The 18,196-nt window shown below is 44.7% G+C and overlaps 1 protein-coding gene across 2 annotated transcripts in view; it reads right to left on the bottom strand.

Annotated features, from left to right (window-relative positions):
• Nucleotides 1–17,144, bottom strand: part of MAF (MAF bZIP transcription factor) — a 412,049-nt gene extending 394,905 nt beyond the window's left edge. Inside the window, exons 1-2 of one of the 2 annotated variants that reach the window (XM_074404837.1) lie at nt 15,495–17,144; nt 2,605–2,666 (exon numbers count right to left, since the gene is read on the bottom strand). In XM_074404837.1, coding sequence (XP_074260938.1) covers nt 2,633–2,666; nt 15,495–16,624 — 1,164 coding nt within the window. In that variant the 5' untranslated portion in view covers nt 16,625–17,144 and the 3' untranslated portion in view covers nt 2,605–2,632. Of the gene's footprint in view, nt 1–2,604; nt 2,667–10,934; nt 11,184–15,494 lie in introns of those variants that run through there. The other variant, XM_039460639.2, reaches the window with a different exon arrangement.
• Nucleotides 17,145–18,196: the final 1,052 nt, after the last annotated feature.

The raw sequence follows: 18,196 nt of genomic DNA, 5'->3' as shown, positions 1-18,196 counted from the left end.
GTTCACAAAATCATAAAGCCTTCCTTATGTCTGACAACTGTTTAAATTCATGACATCAGATTAGGTACAGTCAGGGTAAAAGATGTCCACTCCATCCACCAGTTGTAAGACTAGGAAAAAAAAAAATCAATGGGTACTTAAGGCCCTGAAGTGCTGTTTATACCAGTTCCATCATTTTCACCCAGAGGTGACAAGAAAGCTACAAATGGGCCTCTCCCCTAGGTTAAGTGTCCCACCTGCCCTCCCCCGAGGCAGCTCTGTAAGGCTTGGTTGCATCTGGATGGGGCTTAGCCAACATCAGCAGCATCTGAAAGGGGCAGAGCATAGACACGAGTAGGCTAAGGTCCGTCCCCACCTTCCGATCAGTCTTTCAGCACCCAAGATACAAGAACATGTTTTGAAGGCCTGCTTTCCACTTTGGTACACCATGGCTAATCGTGTTGCCTCCTCATCACAACTCAAGACAGAAGACAGCTTCAAAGGCAAATTCAAAAGCCACCCTTAGCGGGAGGTTAAAACATCATGGGTTTCCCTGGCAAAGACCGTAACACGAAAAAAACGTACATCAAAGAGCCAAACTGGGTGAAAGGCAGACAAGTAGTGTGCAACTGTTGTCTATGCTGCTCTTCATGTTAGAAGCCCTATTTGAAGAAGGCATAGTCTTGACTCAGCATGCTTGTTGATTGATTTGCATATGTTAAGCTGTAGCATGCCCTCATGAAAAATGTTCGTCAGGATCAAGGGATGCTACCGAAATGGAGATTTTAATCTTTTTGAGATACCACTTGGGATGAGTATTTTGTAATATGTCCAAGAACCATAATATAATCTAGAATGCTTCTGAGAATACATAAGAGATAATTAAATGACTCCCCAAATAGCTTATGATTTAGTTTTTATATCCTAGCCTAGAAAATTGTCAGAAATAAGCCATGAAGCTGTACATGGTTGAAATTAGCCAGAGAGCGGAAAAGCTAGTGGTTCATCATTTTTGACTTCCATGACTGAAATCCCTTAACCAAACTGACATTCTGAAAATAAACTAAGTAACTCTCCCAAGAGTACCAAGTATTGAACTTTTCATATATCAGCTTATAATATCTAATATCACAGAGTAACTTCAAGGAATGGTCCTCCTCCTCCCCAAATTCCCCATCTGACCAAATGCCTTTCTCTTCCTTGCTCTCGCCTGTCAATCATGTTCACAGCTGAAATTTGATTTCTTTCCCACCAGTAACCTTATATGAAATATTACCAGGGGGTAAGGACCAGTGTGAACTTTGCCTTTAAAGTTCGTTAACTCTTTGCTCAAAATGGATGGTCTCAATGTCAAACCTGCCAGTGGACCTAGGTCAGCATATTTAATAGGTGGTTTTCAAATTATAATGGTAAAGGCAGAGACAATAAAGGAATAAAGCATTGGTACTGCGTGCACATACTCACAGACACACAAATTCACCCCAAAGCTATACACCGAGTTTCAATCTATGTATGGGAACTATTAAAGAAAATGTTAATTTCATCTAAGACTAGAAAACAAATAACAAAATATTCACAATACAGGGATTTAAAGTAAGACTCTCATGGTAGCACCGTGTAGAAGTAAACAAGCAGATCCTAGTTTTAAATAGTCGGGAAAAAAATGAGGCTATGTTTTTCCAGCACTATCAGTTCACTGGATCCTTAACGCACTTCCTTCGCAAAGAGCAGCAGTTTCAAAGCGTGATTTTTGCCCCCCTCAGTTTCCCTCAAAAACCAAAAAATACATTTCATGCAAATTTCTCAGCAAGCACAATTTTGAATTTTAAAAAATCAAATGTTCCATTAGCCAGTAAGAAGTGATAATAATACATAAAACGATGACACTAAGTAATTATTGGTATAAGAGTGTTGGTCTAGTTGACCAAACGAAGAGGGGTCATAATAAAATTCATGCTGCGACACTTGTAATCGAAAACCCATTTAAATAGCTCAATTCCATTATTTTAATAGATGAAAGTCAGATTTCTGCTTCCCACTCATGTTCTCCTTTCCCTTCTGCCTTGTTTAGAAGCGGGGAAGGAATCCACAGTCACATTTGGACGTAGAAGTGGGGACATACTGTGCTTTGAAATTACACTAAAATGTCCAAAGGCGAGCATGGAGTGAATTATAAGTGACTGTAAATGTGAAATGTTTATGAGGCCCTGGTAAAACTGGCCAAGGGCAATGGATGCTAGTTTCACAGATTCTCCCAAATTTTCTGACATTCAAGTAGAAGTAGGTCTTTAAGAGACAATAGACTCACATGAGATAAGGCTGAAGATCTGTGGATAAGTAACTTGACATAACACATGTATGTAATGAAATAAATACAGAAAAATATAAATGCATGCTGCTTCTCACATAGATTGCACGTATCACTCTTCTTTGGCACCTAGCGTCACCATTTGCATGACATGTGAAACACAAATACTAAAACAGGACCTGAAAACCTAAAAAATTACCAGCATTCCTTGTTTGCTTCCTTGCTTTCCCCTTCATTAAAAAAACAAACAAACAAAAAACAACAACAACAACAAAAAAATCACCTCAAGCACATGCAAATCAAAATTCAAGATGTACCTCTTTGACTTCAGGCAACTGGATATTTTCACATCACTGATGTAGAGGATTCCCTTGGGTACCTGATTTAGTAAATATATTAAAATAAACAAAGGGTAATTAATAACCACGAAGAATGTTTCAAGAACAGTATGCTACAGGCAGCCTAACTATCTTTCAGAACCGCTGAGTTACACCAAAAGAAAGTAACTTTGTTCCATTTGCTTTTGTGTGGTGGCTTCAACCCTGCCAAGCCAGAGGAGGGGTTGACGTGGAAGGGAATGGCCTGCGAGATAAGCTCACTCCCTCTGAACTGTTGCTCCCCCACTGGGAGGCTGAGTTAGCCATAACCCACTGGCTGGCAGCCTGGATCAGCTTTGAAGCTGTCCTCAGTTCAAAGGGAGCCAAGAAATTCTGGGTTCATAGCAAGGGAGGATTCGAATCATTTCTGATGGGCTTCTCTCAAGTGTTCCAGGCTGCCTGCCTCTCGGAGAACCACCCTGGCACAGGTTCCGTGGGCGTGGGCTAGGGTTCCTTCTCTTCCATCTTCCTCCACCTTGTCTGTTGCTGTCTATTCTGCTGGCCCCACTAACCTTAACTGCAAATGTTCTTTTAACAAATAGAACCCTTTAGATACTGCCTCTTTATTTATTAACTTCTTCCCTGTTTAAATTAGTAGCAGGGAGTGCTTAGAACAGTGATATGAAAATGAAGTTGCTTAAAAAAAAAAAAAGTCCTTTTGCTTCACAGTGAATAACAAAGCACAGTAATTCAAAGTAGTTAGCTTTCTATGGTTCAAAGAAACCCTTACTGCTATTAGCTGTACTAACGTAAGTGGCAAAATAATTATCATTTACTGTACAGAGTCCAATATTTTCCAGACAGCAGTTTAATAACAAAGCAGATCTGTCATTTCTTCCTATAGTTAGTCACACTATACAAGTTCAGACTGTCAAAATATATTTAAAATCTAATTTAAAAAATCCAACATGGTCACAGAAAATCTGTGTACAATAACGGTGATAAACTAGTAACTCAATCTAATTCTTTTACCAACACGGATATTCAGTTATTTTTCTTTAATCCCCCACACTTTTATTTGGATTACCTTACAATTGGTGTGAACAAATAAGCTATGCTCATGCACCTGCTGAATTCTCTAGGCTGCTGTAACAGAACATATAATCTTTCTTTAGTTACATTTTCATTCACCGGAACCCTCTAATTCCTTCAAATGCCCTTTATCTAAATGGTAAGACTATGCCCAAAGCACTTGGATAAATAAATTCTTACTCTTGTATTTGTCAAAGCTGCCCCAAATACATTATATGCGTTCATTCGCATTTCGTGTAGAAATGCTTTTCAAATCTTAAGGTAGAAACTACTCTTCTTTATGTATTAGTATACATTTTTTGGCCAAATATATAATTTCTATGCAAAAAAAATAGCAATGAAACAAGAAACAGATTGAAATGATAAAACCTGGACGTGTATCAGTACCAATTGGTTTCCATTTGAAGTTCAGATGACTAATCTTAAAAAAAAAAAAAAGACAACTTCCCATATAGGATTACTTTTTAAAAATATCTTTACAAACAACAGATTTTTTTAGAGATGCAAGTGAATAGAGTTTAAAAGCTTAAGAGATTGTGGGGAGAATATTCTTGTAATTCCTTGGGGGCATTGCAAACATATGTTAAGCTTCGGCAAGGAATATTTACATGAGATCATATACTTGTGAAGCGTTTTTCAATTTTAGAAAATTATTACAAAGCAATAATTGGACGTAGTCTTTGCAAAATGCTCTTTCTCTTCCTGACCGTATCATTGATAGTCTCCGTTATTTTTGGAGAAAAATAATCAGGCCTCATTAAATGCGATATTTGGCATCTTGCCTGAAATCTCATAAAGTAGATGTCCTTTTTAGATCATTGGTATCATTTTCCTCAAGATGACCTCTACTCTCTGGCCACCTGGGGAACCCATCCTGTTATCAAAGCATTTACTTTCAAAAGGTGGGGAGCGGGTAGATTCTGTTTGCACCCTGAATAGAGCCCAAAAGCCACCGCAGTTTCTATGTTCTCATTACCTTCCTTCACACCAGTTACTTGGGGAAAGATGGTGGGGGAAAAGGAGGTCTCACATGGGGGTAAAAGAGAAGATTTTAGAGCAGGGACGCAATGAATTAATTTAAGGCAGATGTCTACCAGCACATAGATTTTACACTCGGATCTGTTTACATAATGGTTGAAGAGTTCTTGAAATAGCATAGGAGCGTGCACTGATATTCCAGGGAAGATTTTAAAAGGGCTCATTACCTGCACAGTGCAGTAAATTAATATGGGGATCGCAACCTGAAAACGTATCGCACAGAGACTGTCAGTGCGTCTCCAGACAGCTCCGACTCACAGAAAGGCTGGCAAAGGGAGCTTACCTTTTATATGAGAAGATGACCCTAAGACGGGAGTTTCAGGCCAGGTTCTGCAATGCCTACCAAAGGACACAGTTGACTGATGAACTCTGCCTTTTGCATCACTTTTATTTCATAAAGTGGGAGCTGCAAATTTATCTTGTTCTTCTTTCTTAAATTTTGAGATGGAGTCTTGCTCTTTCGCCCAGGCTTGAGTGCAATGGCGCGATCTCGGCTCACTGCAACCTCCGCCTGCCAGGTTTAAGCGATTCTCCCATCTCAGCATCCCGTGTTGCTGGGATTACAGACACCTGCTACCACGCCAGGCTAATTTTGTATTTTTAGTAGACACGGGGTTTCACCACGTTGGCCCCGCTGGTCTCAAACTCCCCTCAGATGATCCGCCCGCCTGGGCCTCCCACAGCTGGTAATACAGGCCCCCACCGCACCGGGGCCAGATTTATCTTTTAATAGCTTTCCCCCTTCCTAATGTGTTAAAGGGTCCCAGGAATAAATAAATAAATAAATAAATAAATTTTTAAAAGGCAGATGAAAAATACATTGGAGTGAATGCCTGAAAATGGAAAGACACAACCATCACTTTTTAACAGATTTAGTCTTAGAATGATTACCGAGGGTTTTTCCATCTTCTATGAAAAAAGGATTTATACAAAAAATCTGACAGTGTAAAAGCATCTCAGCTACTATTTGTTTTAGTTTCAATAGATTTATCTGTGCATGAATAAATCCTTCCCTAAGAGAGAGGAAGAGAGTAAAAGGGGGATTTTTTTTTTAAGGTGTAATACTTGCCTAACTTAAGTATTCATACAAACAGAGGGTCACTCTAAGAAAAAGGCCCGGCATGGAAACGATCCGTTCTGAAATTAGTGGTTTTAAATCCCCATGTTAATTTACTGCATGTGATGTGTCTAGAACGGTGTGAAATCCAAGAATGCAGGCAGGACGCTCATCCTGGCGTTACTGGAGCAATCCTCATAAAGTTTGCTTGACTGGCTTTGTTTTATAACGTGCATCAAACTTCACCACGGAAACCCCAAACAGTATCGAGATTTCCATAAAGATTTTTAAATATATTATCTGGATTTCTCTCTTCCCTCTTTTTCCCTCTTACTCTGTCTCTAACCGAAGCAGGAGAGGGAAAAAAAAAAAAAAAAAGATCTGGAAAATGGGCCGGAAAACTAATAGGGTAAAAATCGAATGATCTTATTTACAGAGGGTTCCTGGGCCCGCTATCGGGTGGAGTGAGGGGGTCTCAAGGCGAAGGGCGGAGCCTTGCGGGGCCGAGTCTTGCTCCCTCCCTCCAGGCGCCCACCCAGGAGAGCAGCGCACCGGGGAGTTTGGATATCTCCGGAGCTCGCTTGCGCCAGGGCATTCCTCTTGACTTCTTAAAACCAAATTTCAACACCACCCGAGCTCCCGCAGGGTTGCGGGAGCTTGGGTGGTCACGGGGGACCCCGAGGCGCGCTGGGTGTGGCTGTCATTGGCGCCTCCTGGCGCCGGGCTGCATCGTGGGAATCTCCGAGGGGCGCTGCGTTGCTGGCGTCTGGGCGCACCGGGATCCCTGGGCTCCGCAGCGGGTCTAGGACTGCAGGCCTGGCCCAGCCAGGACTGAGAGACGCGGTAGCCTTAGGCAATCTTCGGGGCCCGCCCCCTTTGTCTGGGCTCCCGTCCCAGCATGCCTGCTGCACGCCCCTCGGGAGACCCCAAAGGGTGGGGAGCACACCCAGCCCCACGAATCTGCAGCCACCAGGCTCGGGCAGTGATGCCCAGGGCCACTGGGCCACTCAGAACCCGTGCGTAAAGGACTGGGCTGAGGTGTTCTGTTTGTTTCTGGGGACCGCAGAGGGAGGGGACTGGGCGTGATGGGGGGGGGGGGCGTGGAGGGAGGGTTGTTGTTAGAAACTGGGAGAGGGGACAAACTCAGCATCCTCTCTGCCTTCATCTCCTTCATTCCAGGCTTCAAGACCATTGCACCAAAATCTCTGGACAGCTTTAAAGATTCCAGCTGGACTTCCAGCAAATCTCCCCGGGGCCTTCTCCCCATCTCTCTCTGTGTCTGTTCTTAAACTGGGGCAGAGGTGACTTATTGGGTCCCAGACTTTAGCTTCCAGCATTTGTTGGCCTGAGGACAGTACCCTCTGAGGCTCCTTCATGGCCCTGGATGACCAACCAGGGGAGGAAAAGATGGAGAAGACACTAGGATTGGACAGGAGTCAGGTGGGACAGGTGCAGATCCTGGTGCCAAGGATCTTATTGTTGTTTCTAGGACTCTTTGCGGAGCTCGGAACCTGTCAGTGGCTTGTCAGTCTGCCTGCAAACACATCTTCCTGGTGGGAGATTCTAGGGGATCCTCAGAATGACCTGGAGCTGACCTCTGGCAACTGGAGGTCATACGCCAAGGTTGGCCTCTGTCAGCCTGGACCATACTCCCCCAGCCTCTGCAGGTGGTTCTCCTTCCTCTCCTCTGCTCTCTGGGCCTCTTTTGGGTTGCCTGTTGTCCTGGGATCCTCGGCCTGTTTTCCTTCTGCAGAATCCCTCCAAGGCCAGAAACCCACTTCTACAGGCCTCGAGGAGTGGATGAGGTCATGTGGTGAACCAGGGCAACTATTGGCTGCAAAAAGGGAATCTGAACTCCTAACTTAATTTTTCAGGCCAGTGTTCCCTGTACAACCATTCTTGTTGAGAATTCTGGCAGGAGAGTGATTTTCACTCTTCCGACCCAGTTCTATAAGGTTTCATGGCTTCTCCTGTTCCCTTATGTAAAGAACCAACCACAAGATAAAAATGGTTCTTTGGAATCTTAGCTTGGAAATGGTCAAGGCTGGTAATCAGAATATTTAGAATAGAGAAATTCAGAATGCAATTCACCCATTTGCAGTTCACACCCAGGCCTGGGTTTGGGGGTGAGCGGCAGGTTGAGGAGTGCAAGGGAAAATACAGAAACCCATTTCCTCTGCTTCCACTCTTTTTCCCAAACCTCAGCGGACACCCTTCTTCGTCCTCCTTTGTTGAATCAATGCTCCTTCTAATTGTAACTAAAGATCTAAGGTGCATCTCTGCATGAGGGAGGAATGTGATTTTGCAATCCACAATTCTAATTACAGGGGAAACTTAATAAAAAGGAAGGAAAAGAAAATTAATTGTGTTAAACAAGAGAAGAGGTGCCCAGGAGATGCTATGATTTGTGTAAGGAACTGTGCATTCCAATCATAGCCATGGAAAATGTGTTTCGTGAGTTTCTTAAAACTGTACGACTCTGACGAAAAGTCATATAAAGATTTCATTTCTATGTGTTTGTTTGCTTTTCCCATCTCAGCCTTTTTCGATCGGGCAGACTTATGGAAAACACACAGAGGGCCTTCAAATTCAAACAATAAACAACTGTCATGATGTCATAAAACTATTGCAGTGACCGTTTAAACATTGGCACAACATGTCTGGTTGGCCCAAAATGTCACCACCATCAAATCGCAGACTGATGTGTTTATAAATGCTCCAATGTTAAGATATTAATGGTTTCCTCAAATATGTCTATTTGGGGTTGGTCCCTACAATTGTTCTCAAAAAGGAAACACATGAATGTATTTTAAAGAAATGGACAGCCGAACCGTTTATTCCTGGCACACATGCACACCAGGGTCTGACATTAGCCATGGAGCAGGTGAAATTTAGACTGGTAACAGGGATTATTCCTGGGCCTCCTGCTTTTAAAGTCCTCCTTTTCCTGTTTCCCTCATTTCTCACCTCCTACAGATAGTGCAGGGAACAGGGAGCCCGAGATTGTGTTTGCTACGCCTTCGTGCAAAGCAATTTGATTTGTTGGTTTTGTTTTGTTCCTTCTAAAGGGTAAAGATGCTCCCAATTTGTGGCAGGACTGTGTTTCTTTATGCCCCAGCAATCATGAGACAGCCTGGGAGACTGAAATTCTCTCACCCTGTCCCCTACCCCCGCTAGGGGAAAAAAAAATTCTAGACAGAGCTGGGTTTGTTCAGGAGCTGGGGCGGAGCAATGCCTGGAGAGAATTCCCCTTTTCTGGGGCTGTTTGATGTCTGAATTTTGAAGATTTATATCAAAAGCGAGAAAAGCAGTGTTATGGGAAGGTGGGTTAAGGCTCTTGCTCTGCTTTTAAGCAAATGCTTAAAAACAAACAAATCCTGATTAGGGTGCCTGGACCTGGACCACCTCCTTTATAACTACTGTATGTCCTGCCTGGACTTGGGACATCTTCTTTTACATTTAGGATGGGCTAAGAGTGAAACAAACTTCAAAGTTTCTCTTATTGTCCCCAAAACAACAAGGAAGGCACAGACCCCAAATTACTCATTCAGCAACCTGAGGAATAATCAGAGGAGGTAAAAATTGCAGCCTATCACTGCAGATAAATAAAAATAAAAATAAAAATAAAAGAACTGAGACATTTCCTGAAAGAAAGGGACAAAATTATTTTTGAAAAATCAAATGACAGTGAATTGTAGTGGAGAACCTTGCAAGTCAGCAATGTCAATTTCAAGCTGGTAAGTCTCACTTCCTATCCCCTCTTAGTGAATGTTTATATTAGCAGCACTAAGGAGAGGCTGGTTGTGTGTTTTACTGGCACGGAAATCAGACGGCTGAAGGTTGTCACTCATGTACTCGTGTATTTAGTCTTCCAGCCTATCTCAGTCTTTTAACTACCGGCAGGCAAAAGAAAAAAAAAAAAAAAAAAGAGAGAGAGAAAGAGTGGGACTCCTGTGGCAATCAGACTTTTAAATATATTGATTGGCCTAGTAGCCTGGCGGAGTGTATTTCATAAAGCCAAGAGTATGTGAATACGGAAGTAATTTGGCCTAAACAAAAACAACGGCCTCAACAGCAAAAGCCTCCCAATGTACTGTGCTTGGGAACTGTTGAAAGTGTCATAGGCAACACCAGATATTTAGACCAGGATATGCAGGGAATGCAGCTACTGAGACAGCTGTGTGCCATGTTTGTGAGGGTGACCATGGGTTGCCTTCCGTCCACTGCTTTTAGCAGGAAAACCGGTGGTGTGGCAAAAGGGAACCGAAGTATCTAGAACTGGTGTCACTAAGTGAAAATGCCTGGGGTAAAGGTACAAGGGAGGAAAGACCAGAGCGTGATCATCAGGCATTCAGTGATAACAGTGTTTCCCATCGGAGGGGTCCGTGTTGAAAGGCAAGCAGGTGGTTATGGGTTTGAGACAGTGAGGAAATGTCTCCATAGCAGATTGATCTGCCAGGCAAAAGTAGAACCTCTGCCTATTTGATGTCAATATATTAACGTGTCAGATACATTGTAAAAAATTATTCTATGGTTTTTGAAAAGGGAAACACGCAAGAAGCCAGGGAAATTTAAAGGAGGTGATTTTAAGGGAGCAAAAACTCACACCACACGGGAGCGGGTTGGTGGGGCGGGAGAGGCAGGGCGTGTATTTAACTAACTTTGTATTTTGCGACACAGTGTTTTCATTTACAGCTATGTCTAACAAATGATCACGTTTGACATCACTGATAAATGCAACACTGTCTATACCCTATGAGAAAACCAGGGCGCTCAGCTCCACTGAGGCCTCTGCCTATGCATTTGCTTAAGGAAGCGGAGTTGAGTATATATTTTTCTTCTTAGTAAAATTATCTGCCAGAGAAACAATGAAGCATGAAAAAGTACTATCTAGAATATGCATGCCTGTACATGCTTTTAAAATGCTAATTGTTGCATTCCAGGAAACTTTTCAATATATATATGCATATATATATATCTTTGTTAATTTCAGTGAATTTTTAAAACTACTATCGCAGGTTGAAAACCATTGCACCTGTCCGCTTGCACACACCACACGTCAGAAAGCAGGAGTGCGCTTTTCTACGGGTCTCTATGAAATCCCCAGACAAGAGGCATTGTTAATTACTATGGAAGTTATACATTTCGTAGCCTTCTTCTCTAACAGTAAGTTTTATTTGAAAAGGAGACTAAACAGAAGTCAGGGGTAGGTGGTTCTCCATGACTGCACATCATAATAATAAAGGTTTTTTTTTTTTTTTTTTTTTTTTTTTTTAATGCACAGCTTTCACACAAATTTCATTTTGTGAACACACTGGTAAGTACACGTTGCTGGGGCTTCCAAAATGTGGCGTATCCCACTGATGGCTCCAACTTGCGAGTGGGCTCAGTTCTGTAATTGGAATGAAAGGAATTTTAACACTATTTAGACAAAGACTCAAATGCAGCGTAAAGGGGAAAGCTAAATTTCCTCATGTGATTTCTTTTTTTTTTTTTTTTTTTTTTTTTTTTAAATTTAGAGACTTGTTTGTAACGAATGGCACTTACTCAGGATTTAGGAGTTCTTTGTAAAAAAACAAACAAAAATAAACGAAAAAAAAAACATGTATTCGTGTGCCACTCCCAATATATTTCAAAGTTTTCAGTAATTGTTATTTCTAAAAATGCCTTTTACTAGCAGTCAACCTTCACTTAAAACCAGCCACTCAAACCCCATTTTTGCCAGCACCTCTGTACTTGATTTTATAAAGTTTGGGGGCCCAAATCTGCTTCTTAGATTCAACTGCCTTGTAGATTCCTATCAAAATGCTTACTTGCGGCACGAGTGTATTTTTCCCGAAATCCAGGCCTCATTCATCTTAACTGCAATAACTACATCCTGAATATCACTCTTATTTTGAGAATATGTTTGTCTAAAATCTTTCATCAGATGATGAGATTTTTGTGAAAGTGTTATCTCCATTTCTGCTTCTTCAGAGAGAGACTGTGTATCTCTTCTGATCAGGAAAAAAAAGAAAGAAATATCTGAAGTTAAGAACACTGGTTTTCAAGCACATGAGGGAAGGTTTACTATTAAGAATTTTGTTAAGCAAAATTAAGTGTGGCTTCAGGAGCCTGTCCAAACTGGTACATAAAGGAAGGTCAAAATATTAAGGGTATACACTGTCTTCATGTTCTATGAAAAACAGGCAGGAAGGCCAGATGATACAGTGGCCAGAACTCAGCAGCACCAAACACAACCTGTTTTCTTCAAAATAAAGCTTTTGGTCAGAGTTGCAATATTATCTTTTTTTTTTCCATTTAAGAACTGAAAAAAATAAATAAAACAAAAGTCATCGTGTTTGGTTATATTTTCAAAACAGTGCTGGCTTTGTCTAATTTTCTATTAGTGTGCTAGGGGAAGTTGACTAAGAGTGCAAAATGCATGCATTTGTAACATTAGTTTCAGAATTTGTGTCATTTAAAAATAGGTCAATGCTTAGGAGTCCTACTAGTGAAGGTAGTTTGAGTCTTTTCAAGTGATCTTCAAGTCAGCCCCCTTACACAGCCAATTTTGGGGTAAATACCCATAAATCAAAGCACAGCCTATATTCCACACAGGTACTATTCTCTGCTTTTATTTCTGGGGATAACATGATCAGAAATCATTACCGCCTCCTCTAAGTAGAGAAGTTCTCCACTGAATATTCACGGTGAAATGTGATTTGATAACACAGTTTAAACCTGATATGTACTTGGAACTATAGAAGTAAGGGGTGGATTTTCTTTTTTCCTATTTAAGACAAATAACCTTCAATGTTAAAGAGAAAAGCAAAACAAAACAAACAACTTTGATTTGTTTAAAGTGTTTATGTGAAATCTTGTCAGGCCTTGCTAGCAAGAAAATCACGGTGTGTAAGAGAAGGAGGAAAAATAATCAGCTTTAGTGAAAAGACAAGTGTTGTTTATCTTTACCATTAAATGCATATGTGCCCAAGCCACCTCTGACGCGCCATGTTTGGCAGGCTCCTCTGTCTCTGGATGGGTTTGCTCCTGATCAGAAGCGTAGGGCCATGTTCAGGAAGCCTAGTTCCACTGTTTTGTTTTGTTTTGCTTTTCCCACCAAGGGTAATTATGGCTCAACTCATTTGAAAACTGAAAACTTTGGGGAGAAAAAAAATGAGGTCATAATTTACATCTTCATTAAATATTGCTAATCACTATATGGGGCCAGGCTCCTCACACCTCAACAAACAGGCTATCATTTCACCCTGAATGACTGCCTCCCTATTCCTCCCTGAATCCTTCTACTGGAGAAAAGGATGCATTTTACACTTTTAATGAGGTTGTTGGGCCCAGTTAAACTGTACACTAAGAAACTGAGTACAGAATCAAAAAAAAAAAATGCCGTTTATTATTGTAGATTATTCTTTTTCTTGATATAACCAGAATTGAAAATGAAAGAAAAGCACATAGGAACATCACGCGTGGTTAGTAACTCAAGATATAAAACAATTTTGCACAGCAAAATATGTAAAAGAAAAGTAACTGACAAGATTTTTTTATATTTATTGTGGTAAGATTTACTTTTCATTTCTTTTTAAAGACAGGATGTCAGTCCCTGAAAATAACATTTACTGATTATTGCCTTTAAAACTGTGGATTTTTTTTTTAAATTACAGAAAATCCAGTTCTGCACCACAATACAACTGTAAAAAAATCTGCATCATCTTAAAACTGTGCAGTAATGCCATTTTTATAACTGCATAAATTTTATTAGCGTTCTAAACAGTTTTGCAAATTTTTTTGTATTATATGCTTGCAGATTATATCTTAGTGCAATTCAGTCCCAAATACTTTAATTTTGAAAAAAAAAAAAACATACATTTTTTGAATGTAAAATACCCCTACAGATATAAACAGGGGCGTTTCCCCTTTTAATACTTTGGTTTTCAATACAGTCAGTGGTATAGCAAAGACTACACATACCCAACTTATATGTAAGTTGCAAGCACATGCTGTATAAGCTACTTTTTTAAACAGTCCCCTTGCAAACTCTACCCCCCTTAACATCACAACAGTAAACAATTTAGTGCATCAATCTTTTAAAAAATCTACAGCTAAACAGACCTAACTCTTTCAAATTTATCTATAACATTCCTTTATCTGTAGCATACATTTTAACTGGGCTAACAGATTATAAAAACTAGAATTAAATTATATACTAGAAACCCATAGCATTCCACATTTGACAATGACCAAAAGCCAAAAAATAGAAAACAAAACAAAACAAAAAAAATAAAACAAACCAAAAATAATGGGGCATGTTTCTCTTTTTAAAAAATAAATTTTAGACTGCTTTCGACAATAGCACAATTTTAGTCCCCAAAGTGGGGCGTCGCTCTTATGAAAAAGAAAACATTAAGAGTTCTTCAGTGTTTGCCAGGTTAAATTTGTAACCCGTTCGGGTATTTTTGACAAGGAATGCCTTCAGTGCACTGGGAGGCTGAAGTTCTGAGTAACTCAAAGCAGTTTTGGAGCAGATGCAAAATTTCATGGGAAGAAAGCTCTAAGGTTGCACTGTTTTGTGTTGAACTAAAAAAAGTCATGAGGCAATAAAACAAAAGTATGAATGCCATGCTATAAGCCTTCGAACGTCCATTTCCAAGCCAAAAGAAAAAAAAAAGGAAAAAATAATTATACCATACATGTCCAGCATGCAGGCTTTTTTTTTATTAATATAATGTCTCTTTTCCATAAAGTCTTTGAAACTGTTATAGTTCATTGTTGCTAAGACAAAGTAGCAAGCATAATAATGCATGAGATGAGAATGAGTTTTTTGAATGGCAGACTAAACTCTCAGATTTGGCATCACAAGGCCAAAACTCACAAGTCACACCCAGAAGGTCGATGCAGGCTTGACTGTGGAAGGTTCATGAGGATTTTTTTTTCTCTATTTTAGCATAACAATGCTTAAAAAAAAAAACCCGATGGAACTCGGCACGCTGCAAGTCTATAACATTTCACATTTTTTTTTTTTTTTCCTTTGCAAGCTCAGTCTCACATGAAGAACTCAGGTGAAGAAAAAAAAAAACTTTGCTTTTTTTGTTTTCTCTCGGAGGAGATGCGTTGAGAGGAGTGAGGGTGGAGGTTGGAAAAAAGGTGGGCAACACAGCAAGCTCCAAAAGTAAAATAATAAAAAAAAAATCCAAACAAAATAAAACACACACACACACACACACACACACACACACACACACAGAAAATGAACACCAGCTCATGAACTGAAGGGGAAGAAGGAAAAAAAAAAAGTTGTGAATGATGCAGGCTTCAAAGGTGAGCAACGTTTCACATGAAGAACTCTGCTGAGATCTTTGAACATTGTGCAAGTCCCGGGTTGGGGGGTGTAAAAAAAAAAAAACAAGCTAGCAAGTTATGGAGAATTTCAGATTGACAATCCCATGAGCCAGACACCCATTCCCTCCCCAATTTAAAACAGCCACCGCCTCCACAAACTCGAGCAGGTGTGTGTGTGTGTGTGTGTGTGTGTGCGCGCGCGCGCGCGTGTGTGTGTGTGTGTGTGTGTGTGTAGGGGGCCAAACTCGGTCGGGGAGGGGGTGAGGTGGTGTCGAGCGTGGCTCTGGAACTAGCAAGCCCACACCCGAGCCGGACCCCCGCGGAGCACTTATCAGGGTGGCTAGCTGGGGTCGCGTGTCAGACTCACATGAAAAACTCGGGAGAGGACGGGTTGTCGCTGCTGGAGCCGTTTTCTCGGAAGCCGCTGCTCACCAACTTCTCGTATTTCTCCTTGTACGCGTCCCTCTCGCGCACCAGCCTGGAGATCTCCTGCTTGAGGTGGTCGACTTGCTGCAGCAGCTGGTTCTTCTCCGACTCCAGGACGTGTCTCTGCTGCACCCTCTTGAAGCGGCAGGACTGGGCATAGCCGCGGTTTTTCAGGGTCCGCCTCTTCTGCTTCAGCCGGATCACCTCCTCCTTGCTGACCCCGCGCAGCTGCCGGTTCAGCTCGCGCACCGACATGGTCACCAGCTGCTCGTCGGAGAAGCGGTCGTCGAAGTGCAGGCCGCCGCCGGCGTGGTGCGGGTGCAGGGCGCCCCCCGCCCCCGCCGCGCCCCCGCCGCCGCCTCCTCCTCCTCCTCCTCCGCCGCCGCCGCCCCCAGCGCTGGCCGGGCCGCCGCCGCCGCCGCCCGCGCCCCCCGCGCCCCCGGCCGAGGCGGACGCGCTGCCCGCGGCGCCCGGCGCGCCGGCCGTCGGGTGGTGGTGGTGGCCGGCGGCGTGGTGGTGGTGGTGGTGGTAGTGCGGGCCCGCGCCGCTCTGCGCGGCTGCCGCGGCGATCACGGCGGACACCACGGCGGCGGCGGGGCCCATCTCCTCGCCGCTGCCGCCCAGGGAGGCGCCGGCGCCGGCCCCGGCCGCCGCGGCCAGCTGCTGCGCCCCGCGCGCGTAGCCATCAAAGCCGCCCTGGAGCTGGTGGCTGTTGCTGATGAGCGCCTCGACCGCGTCCTCGGGACTGAAGCCCAGCGCCTCGGGGTTGAGCTGCTGTGGGTAGCCGGTCATCCAGTAGTAGTCTTCCAGGTGCGCCTTCTGCTCGCTGCCCGAGCCCGGGCTGGGCGCCGAGAAGCTGGGGGAAGGGGGCACCGAGCTGCACGGCGTGCTCATGGGGGTGGAGGACAGCGAGCCCCCGGCGATGAGACGGCCGCACTGGCTGATGATGCGGTCGGTCTCCACCGGTTCCTTTTTCACTTCAAACTTCATCAGATCGAAGTCATTAACATATTCCATGGCCAAGGGACTGGTGGGCAGGTCGGAGTTGCTCATTGCCAGTTCTGATGCCATTCTCCTGCCGCCGCCGCCGCCGCCGCCGCCGCTCCGCCAGATGGGCTGCAGGAGAGGGGCCAGCGGGCTGTGCTGGGTGGCCAGCGGGTGAGCCAGCTTGCCGGGCTGGGGCGCTTCTAGCTCGCGCGGCGGTGGCTGGCCCGAAACCTCGGAGCGCGCTCACACCCCCCCGCCCTGCCCGCGCCCCCCGCGCCCGCCCTCCCTCCCCCTGCTCACGCCAATGTGCTCGCTCGCTCGCCCCGGCCCCTCCTCGCTCGCTCGCTCGCCTCCGTGCGCGCCGAGCCGGCGACTTCAGGCTCGGGAAGGTCCTCCGCGGGCTGTGGCGGCGGCGGCGGTGGCGGCGGTAGCGGCGGCGAAGCCGGAGGAGCCCGGCCCGGTGCGCGGCGTCCCCCGCTCGCCGCTCCGCTGCGCGCTTTGCATAAGGAAGGGCTCGCCTCGCCGGCCCGGGCTGCAGGCGGGGCGCGCGCGGCGGCCGCTCGGGGCTGGAGGCGCGGCGGGCGGCAGTCCGGGCGGCGCGGGCCTTGGCACGGGGGAGTTAACACTTCATGCTTCTCGCCTCCTCTTCTGCGCAGCTCTCTTTTATTATTATTTTTCTTTCCTCTCTCTCCCTCGCGCGCGCGCTGTCTCCCTCCGTGCAAAGTGCAAGGCAGAGGTGCAGCCCGGCTGGAGGAGAGGGAGGGGGCAGTTGAGTTCTTTCTTGCCTTTTTTTTTTTTTTTTTTTTTTTTTTTTTAAAGAAAAAAAGCAAAATAGCGAAGTCCTGGGGAAAGACGAGGCAGAGAGCAAAGGGGGGAGGGGGAGGCCAAGCCGACGAGCAGCCCGAGCTACAGCTCGAAGATGAAAAAAGATTTTAAAGCCTCTGATCCAAGCAAGAAGAGTTTAAAGCAATTGCGGAGTTTTATAGCACTCGTGACGTCAGGTCCAAATGAGAAATTGACTGGCACTCCGGACCAATGGGAGGCGGCGAGAGCGGCTGCGATTAGCATAATAGTATAGAAACAAGGAAACTTTTCGGAGCTGTCAATCAGGGCCCAATCAGCTGACTGTCAGCTGGGACGGGCTGGCTTAACCCTTCCTGCGCCGCTGCCTACCCGGGAGGGAACGAGCCCCGGCGCAAAGTTTGCTGTAAGAGGGGAAGGAGTTTTTCCAGAGGGGCTTCGGGAATCCGAGCGGACCTCCTGGGAGGAACGTTTTGCTTTTTTTTTTTTTTTTTTTTGGAGCGCCAGGCAGGCTTGACATCCGGAGCCCCCGCTCGCCAGGCGCTCACTCTGCTGCTATTGGCCTGACCCCCCTCCCCTGCCTGCCCACCACCCCCAGGATTGTGAATTCGCCTCTCTACTTCGCCTCCTCGCTCCACTTCTGGCACCCAGGTGTCTGACCGGGGACCTTCCTTCTCTGAGCCTGGCCCTGCCGGGCGCTCAAACTTGGTACCAACTCTTTGTCCCGGTCTCGAGCGCCCGTGCGGGGAAGGGGCGGGGAAGGGAGGGATGCGCCGGGGTGCCAGGGTCGGGACTTGGCGCGCGACGCCGCCAGATCGTGCGCCTGCCCGGAATGCTGGGAGTCTGTGGAGAGAG

This window comes from Saimiri boliviensis, chromosome 1 (assembly GCF_048565385.1).
Source record: "Saimiri boliviensis isolate mSaiBol1 chromosome 1, mSaiBol1.pri, whole genome shotgun sequence".
NCBI lineage: Eukaryota > Metazoa > Chordata > Mammalia > Primates > Cebidae > Saimiri > Saimiri boliviensis.
This window is presented reverse-complemented; position numbering and strand designations above follow the sequence as displayed.